The sequence below is a fragment of the Diplotaxodon limnothrissa genome, linkage group LG10 (assembly GCF_057381915.1).
Source record: "Diplotaxodon limnothrissa isolate DT_005_m linkage group LG10, D_limnothrissa_male_GT1.1, whole genome shotgun sequence".
NCBI lineage: Eukaryota > Metazoa > Chordata > Actinopteri > Cichliformes > Cichlidae > Diplotaxodon > Diplotaxodon limnothrissa.
In genome coordinates, this window is record NC_140605.1 from 8,609,900 (window position 1) to 8,617,812 (window position 7,913).

Consider the following 7,913-nt stretch of genomic DNA (forward strand, 5'->3'; position numbering starts at 1 on the left):
GTGATTTGTAGCTTTTGCACACACTTTAATTCTTGTCAGTGCTCATGTTGTTAGACCTGTCTTATAGAAATCATCCTTTACAGAGCAAGTTTAAAATGTTCTTCGTGTAGTTTTTGATCACACATCTGTTTAACAAAGTGCTGTTTTTCCATTCTGGAAACAATCCCCTCTCTCTACAGTGACTTGCTAACACATTTAGTGCAGTCCAGTTTGACTAAATGGACAATGTTATTGCTACCAGTGACTACACACAGTCACTGTTAGATGACTATGAATGTTGCACTGAAAGCAAATTGTTGTTTGTTTGTATTCAGAGTACTACCCCAGCTGTGAGGTCATGTTCATGGGAATGGCCAACATCCATGCTATCCGGAACAGTTTCCAGGCTCTCAGGGCTGTCTGCAGTCAGATCCCCGATCCAGGAAAGTAAGTTGATCTATGTGACCTTTCTCTCTGAGCGGCTCTGGCCTCATTTGCACCTCCCTCCACCTTCTCTGTTTTAGTGGGTTCACCACACAGTAAGGCAACACCACACAGGCACAGGAACACAGTCCTGTTCCTGCTGGGCTTGCCAGCTGTCTGTCTGTACACGTCAACCAACAGCACATGTGTGTTATGGCTGTCCATTTGTTCCCATGTTTACATGCGTTTTCAATACGTCAGCTGTGTGTATTTTACATCGAATGTGTGAAGTGAAGCAGAAAGGCCTCCAGAGAGGTGCCTCCCTGCTCTGTCATAGCTAACCCAAATAACCCAATCTATGCTGTATCCTGCTGTATCAGATTACCTCAGTTATGACATATTCCATATAGGTTAGTTGTTGCCTAATCAACCCCCTCTCGTGTTTCCAGCTGGCTTTCAGCACTGGAGAGCACCCGTTGGCTGCAGCACCTGTCGGTCATGCTGAAGGCTGCCACTCTGGTATGTTCAGCAGTCGAGCGGGACGGTCGTCCTGTCCTGGTACACTGCTCAGACGGGTGGGACCGCACGCCTCAGATTGTAGCCCTCGCCAAGGTCCTGCTGGACCCCTACTACAGGACATTAGAGGTGAGCATCTGCACAGTTCAGTATTAATCTAATGTATTTGATTTTTAAATGACATGCAGGCATATTCTCATAGATATGGTAAGCACTTATTTTGCTGGATTCTCTTGTTGCTTTTGGTACTGACTTCTGTGCTATCCACAGGGTTTCCAGGTGCTCGTAGAGACGGAATGGCTGGACTTTGGTCATAAGTTTGGGGACCGCTGTGGCCACCAGGAGAACTCAGACGATGTGAGCGAGCAGTGTCCCGTCTTCCTGCAGTGGCTGGATTGTGTTCACCAGCTGCTCAAACAGTTCCCCTGCCTGTTTGAGTTCAACGAGGCCTTCCTGGTGGGTGGTTGGACAGCACTCTATACTAGTCTGTCTTACGCATTAATCTCTACATGTTCTTTAAACTTCAAAAAGTGGCCAGGATTACATGAAACCATACATTTGGCCTAATGAATAAAGTCTTGGGTCACATGGTCATGTTTCACATCAGTCAGCTGTCTCACACACACCGACAATGAGAGTTAAAGTTAATCAGTGCTGTAATTAAAGGCCTGACTTGATGCATCTTCTTCACATGTCCAGGTCAAGTTGGTGCAGCACACATACTCGTGTCTTTACGGCACGTTTCTGTGCAACAACGCTCGTGAAAGGGAGGCAAAGAATATCTACAAACGCACCTGCTCTGTGTGGTCTCTGCTTCGCACAGCAAACAAGAACTTCCAGAACTTCCTCTACATCCCTTCTCATGACATGGTACCTGCTGGTTTTCACAGCTTTTGTACAGGGTGGGCCATTTATATGGATACACCGTAATAAAATGGGAATGGTTGGTGATATTAAAGTCCTATTTGTGGCACATTAGTATATGTGAGGGGGCAAACTCCTCAAGATGGGTGGTGACCATGGTGGCCATTTAGATGAACAGTTTCCTGGAAAGTGGATTGGTTGTCGTGGGCCAGTTGAATGGCCCCCAAGGTCTCCCGATCTGACCCCCTTAGACTTTTATCTTTGGGGTCATCTGAAGGCAATTGTCCATGGTGTGAAGATACGAGATGTGCAGCACCTGAAACTACGGATACTGGATTCCTGTGCTGGCATTTCTCCTGCGGTGTTGCTATCAGTGTGTGAAGAGTGGGAGAAGAGGGTTGCATTGACAATCCAACACAATGGGCAGCGCATTGAACACATTTTATAAGTGGTCAGAAACTTGTAAATAACTCATGAAAGAATAAAGTTACGTTGAAACCAAGCACACCATTGTTTTTCTTGTGACATTACCAATAAGTTTGATGTGTCACATGGCCCTCTTCCTATTGAAAAAACAAAAGTTGTATCCAAGATGGCCGACTTCTAAATGGCCACCATGGTCACCACCCATCTTGAGGAGTTTGCCCCCTCACATATACTAATGTGCCACAAACAGGACTTTAATATCACCAACCATTCCCATTTTATTACGGTGTATCCATATAAATGGCCCACCCTGTAGTTTAGTATAGTTGCAGCTGGAAGTTGCTTCCTGAGTGTTTCCTTTTAAAGCCACTGTGCTTTTCAGAAAGTGTTCAGTGAGGGGACTTGCTGAAGGAAACAGTTGATCATAGTAATGATCATAATCTTCAGTCACGATCTCAGTGAGCACAATAAGTGTTTTGATTAATGGATAATGTGACTCCAATTTTGAACTTCAGTATGATTAAAGATTAAATCTATCCTACTTTCCCTGCCATCCTTTCTGATGCACGTTCAAAGAGTTTGGATCTTAGACGCCATTACTATGTACTTATCCTCCCGGTGCATTTGTCTGCCAGGTGCTGCAGCCAGTCTGCCATACTCGGGCACTACAGTTGTGGACAGCCGTCTACCTGCCCACCTCCTCCCCCTGCACTGCTGTGGATGATTCTGTGGATCTCTACCTCCCGCCCTCCATCACAGGAGATGAGCTTACCTCCCGTTCCCTGGACAGGTCTGTTTGTCTGAACAATACTATTGCCGCAGTCTGACTAGTAATGTTATGGCAAACAGTCAGACTGCCCTCTAGAGTTCAAAATGGAGAACTGTATTACTGCATTTTATACACATTAAAAAATAAGATCTGTATGTACTGGTGATTTACAGACTTCCTAAGACCCGCTCCATGGATGACCTTCTGTCAGCTTTTGAGAATGGGATGCCCCTGACACGAACGTCGAGCGACCCCAATCTCAACAAGCACTGCCAGGAGGGTCGCTCTGCACTGGAGCCCTCACCTGCTGTGGAAGAACCCGCTGTAGAAGGCTCCAACGAGCTCATACCTGACACTGCGGTGGACAGTGGAGAGGGACAATCTGTGCATCCGACTCCAGAAGCTGTCCCAGGTGTAGTGGGTGCTGAAGAGGCTGTGGATGGACCCTGTTTCACTACGCAGCCCCTGCCTTCCCTGCCCCTCTCACCTGTCCCCCTCAGTGAGGATGTCACACTTGCTCACACTGCCTTTTCCACTCCTGCCCTCATGCAAGCTTTGCATCAGATCACAGATACTCCACTCCAACAAGCTCCAATGGAGGCTGAGAGCCCTTGTAGGACTGCTGAGAGTATACCATCTCCCACTCATAAATCAGAGCCCTGCTTACCTCTGCCCTGCAAAAGCACTCAACCTGCAGCCAACACACCAACCTCTGTATTTCAAGGACAAATTGATAGTCAGTCAAAGAGCCTGCTGGCTGTAAAGCAGCTAACACCACTCCTTCCCATGGGGGACTCCACTGAGACTCTTACAGGTGAGAATGATCATCCCCCCAACTCGCCCTCCGCAGTGACCCAGGAATTTACGCAGAATACTTTGAATGATGAGGAGCAGCCTGAGTTTCAGCCACAAGCTCAACCCCAGAAGGAGGAGGAGGACACGAGGACAAATGGGGCGAGTGGAAGAGAGCGCGTGTTAGCGGCAGCTCCTGTAGACTGCATCCAGGTCACTGCTCGCCCTCTGATCTCCCAGAGCCAGCTCTCGGACCTGTGCTTGCTCAGCTCCCACTGGGAGAGTGTCCAGGGTCTGGTCCAGTCTGCCTCTGGTGCCAGCCGGGGCCAGCACCCCAACATCCACCAGAGCCGCCGGCTTGCCAGTAAATTCCTCCGCGCCCAGGGCTTTGCCATTGCCAATGGCTCGCAGTGCTGCCGCAGGGAGGCGCTCTGTTGTCCGAGCAGTGCGCTGCAGATTGGATGGCCTACCAGGAGTGCAGGCTACACTGGACTGTGTGGGCCTGCTGCCCTCACCAGCTACTCACTGGCAGCCCATCAGCTCCTGCCAGCCTCTTATTCCTCACCCTCAGCTTCCAGCTCGCCACCACCTCCCCAGGCCCTGGCTTACCTGGATGACGATGGGCTGCCTGTGCCGATGGATGCCGTGCAGCAGAGATTGCGTCAGATCGAGGCGGGTTACAAGCAGGAGGTTGAGGTGCTGCGACAGCAGGTGCGACAGCTGCAGATGAGGCTTGAGAGTCAACAGTATGGCACCCCTCCCTCAGAGCCATACGTCGAGTACGAGGATGACATTGTGAGTGACTTTTTAAGCACAGACTTTACTGAAAGAGCTAAAAGCATTTCTCTTTGTCTTCAGAGTATTTACTCTCAATTATTTTCAGAAGAGTTCTTATTTGTATCCATCCTCTGATCTCATTCTGTTCTCTCCTTAGACATGTCTGCGTGAGTCAGACAACAGCAATGAGGAAGATTCTCTGTCTACCCACAGCGAGGACCGTCTGTCCGAGGGCAGCTGGGATCGAGTGGAGCCCAGGGACACTGAGGTGAGTGTCCTACAGAGCTTCTGTCTTCACGCTTCCTTTCTTGTTCCCACTCACTTCTCACTTGCATGTCCAGGAGCAGAGCTATGTCTCACACTTTTCTGATACCTATCTCTGTGTGTAGGTTACGAGGTGGGTGCCCGACCACATGGCCTCCCATTGTTTCAACTGTGACTGTGAGTTCTGGATAGCCAAGAGACGTCACCACTGCAGGTAGAGACTTCATTGTGTTTCTTTTTTGTTGTTAATTTTTCCAACAAGTGCTCAAACTTGGAGGAAAAAATAGATAAATGCCAAGATTAGACTAGATTAATATTAGTGTGGAAATATTTGTGTTTACGTATTTGCTCAGATTAAGAAAGTAAATGTGAAGCTTCAGCCATAAGCCTGTTAGCTCAGGTTAACTAATGCTAGCTTTGCTAGCTGTCAGCAGTGTGAAAGCATCTTGTTGCTGTGTTACTGGGCAATTATGTGCTCAGCTATTCCTTTTATTCTGGCGCAGTTTTGAAGGCAAATTTGGTTGCTGTTTGAATAAAACCAGACAAACTGTTCAGCCGGTTTTCAGTCTTTGTGCTAAGCTAATCTGACCAGCTGCTGGTTAACATCAAGTACAAGATTAGTCTCATCGTCTCACTCTGAACAAGAAAGAATAAGTACATTTTCCAAATGCTGTGCAAATTCTTTTTAACATTTAAGCCTTAATATTTTTTTGCATTTGAAGTGAAGCTGATTCACGATTAGCACTTGCCTAAGAGATCTGAGTGTTTCCTTTTAAAAGCTGGCTGTGTTTGTATATTTTGTATGCCTGTTTCTCTCTGCACTCTTTAGTTGCACAGTGACTCTGCCAAAGCAGCAGCATGCCTTTAAAAGACAATTTGCTGTGCATTTTCCAAGCTTTGGTTTCAGCATCAAAGGCTCTTGACTCACTGGGGAATTAATTATATGCTCCACTGAGACATTTTAGACAGGGGGGAAAATTCATATTCACAGGCAGAGCAGCACTCTGAGCAGGGCATGTGTTCAACTGTTAGATCCATTTTTTATGTAACTTAAACACAGCAAGTTTTCCAACATGTAATAAATAGAATCAGCTGATTTATAATGTATGTAAACAATGACTTGTGTTTCCGTTCCCAAATGCAATAGAGACGGATGGAATGCAGTAAAGTTGCCATGTGTGAAAAGACCTTTAAATGTGCTTCAGGAAGAAGCGGAAAGCTGTTTGTGCTGCTCATCAATCCATAATCTGCATTTAGCCTTTTCATTTTTGCCCTCTCTGGGTCCTGAGGATCTTTTATTTTGAAATCTTATACGTTTGGTATCTAAAATGTCTTAGAAACCTTCACATCAAATATTATTTGTCCTATTAATAACGTTACATGTGTTCTCCATTTTCAGGAACTGTGGTAATGTGTTCTGTAAAGACTGTTGTCACCTGAAGCTTCCCATCCCAGACCAGCAGCTTTACGACCCCGTGTTGGTGTGCAACACCTGCCACGACCTGCTCCTCGAGTCCCGCACCCGCGAGATCCGTAGCCAGCAGCTTAAGAAGGCCATCGCTACAGCCTCCAGCTGAGAGAAACCTCTGAAGCATTGTCGCCTCGGCTTTGTCCTGCTCGTATGGGACTGATGAGCTGTGCGCTGTTTTTACCGCCAATCAGCTGTAGTTTGGCTGCAGGGGCGGGAATGAGGAGCAGTTGTTACTCTTTGGGACGCTGGGCTTTAAAAACGGAGATGTACGTATAGACTGTAATAGAAGGGATTGCTAAGGCATGCTAGCAGGTGGAGGAGGGGGTTGGTCAAAGACATTTTTAGGCCTAAGCGCCGCAGCGTCCTGCTGCCTCCACACGGCTCAGTCCTCTAGTGGTGCCCCCGCCTGAGACACATTTCCAACCTGTCCACACACCTTTTAGTACCAAACACCTGCACCCTCCTGACGGACACCGTCTCGCAGTTCAGAGGACAATCGCTCACCCTTCCACGTGTCGGGGGACTCCAAAGCCTGTACCTGTACTACTGGAGGCTGCAACTTTAAAAGAAAAGAAATGCTGCTACAGTATTTAAAAGTCTAATTTTGTATTCTTATTTTGTGCACTACTAGCTGTCATGTAATGGAGGGCACTTGTGACCAAACTTGAGCAAAAGGGAGAAATCTGCTGTTTACTTTGCCATTGCATCTTTTTTGCTGTTGTTGTTTTTTTTTTTGTCCTCTCGGAGCCTGAATGTAACATGTGATGGATAACTGGACTGGGTTTATGTTAACGTGCATTTGGTAGGTCGTGTACATGTTCTTTGCTGCAGTGTGTTCTGTATGTGCACAGTCGATGTGGTTGTGTGTTTTATCTATGCTTTTCTCTGGTATAGTCGCGGTGCAACGCTCTGAGGGATGTGTGGCGCACACTGATGTGGTTTTGCGGGGACAGAATGAGGGTGGGAGGCAGCAGGTTTCTGTGAAGTCTTCTTCAGATGAGTCATTTGAAGGTGCTTGGAAGATGTGACTGAAGGGTTGTGCTGATGTTCCTCTAGTCGAATGGCTTGGTGTCCACATAAAGCTCTATGTCCATCTGACTGACTCCTCCACATGCTGAGGACTGAACAGAGCTCTTAGTTTTTTGTTTTTAAGGGTAGTTTGGCAACAGTCCCCTTAAAAATGTTTGTCTACTGGTTGTTGAGACAATGGTGCCATATTTTGTTTTGTCTCTCTCTCTCTTTTTTTCTTTTCTTTTCAAAGGATATTTCTTTGTTATGGATGGCAGCAGGTTTCTAATCGGCCACCTCTCTGTATGTTTAATGGTACAGATAGCTAGCTGCTTAATAACACTGAAACGACTAAAGATTAACTGAGAGTTTGATAACAAGAGGCTAACAATGTCAGTGGATAATCAGATATCGCTGGATTCGTTACCTTTGTAGTTATCATCGTCTAATATTTGGAATCTTTTGCACGGTGTTTATGAAGCTGAAATCTTTGAGGAGCTCAGAAATGTAACATACATAGTTATCTGATCCGTAGTGGTGGCTAAAACCTGTCACTTAATGATTTATTGTTGTAAAGAAATGCACTGTAAAAATGAAATCCCATGGGTTAAAATAAAGGATTAT

General features: G+C 46.5%; 1 protein-coding gene across 4 annotated transcripts in view; it reads left to right on the plus strand.

Annotated features, from left to right (window-relative positions):
* Window positions 1-7,913, plus strand: part of mtmr4 (myotubularin related protein 4) — a 42,939-nt gene extending 35,026 nt beyond the window's left edge. For all 4 annotated transcript variants that reach the window (XM_085364320.1, XM_085364319.1, XM_085364321.1 and 1 more), the window contains 9 exons: window positions 315-426; window positions 852-1,047; window positions 1,189-1,374; window positions 1,618-1,788; window positions 2,844-2,998; window positions 3,151-4,564; window positions 4,704-4,814; window positions 4,936-5,024; window positions 6,210-7,913. In XM_085364320.1, coding sequence (XP_085220446.1) covers window positions 315-426; window positions 852-1,047; window positions 1,189-1,374; window positions 1,618-1,788; window positions 2,844-2,998; window positions 3,151-4,564; window positions 4,704-4,814; window positions 4,936-5,024; window positions 6,210-6,387 — 2,612 coding nt within the window. In that variant the 3' untranslated portion in view covers window positions 6,388-7,913. The remainder of the gene's footprint in view (window positions 1-314; window positions 427-851; window positions 1,048-1,188; window positions 1,375-1,617; window positions 1,789-2,843; window positions 2,999-3,150; window positions 4,565-4,703; window positions 4,815-4,935; window positions 5,025-6,209) is intronic.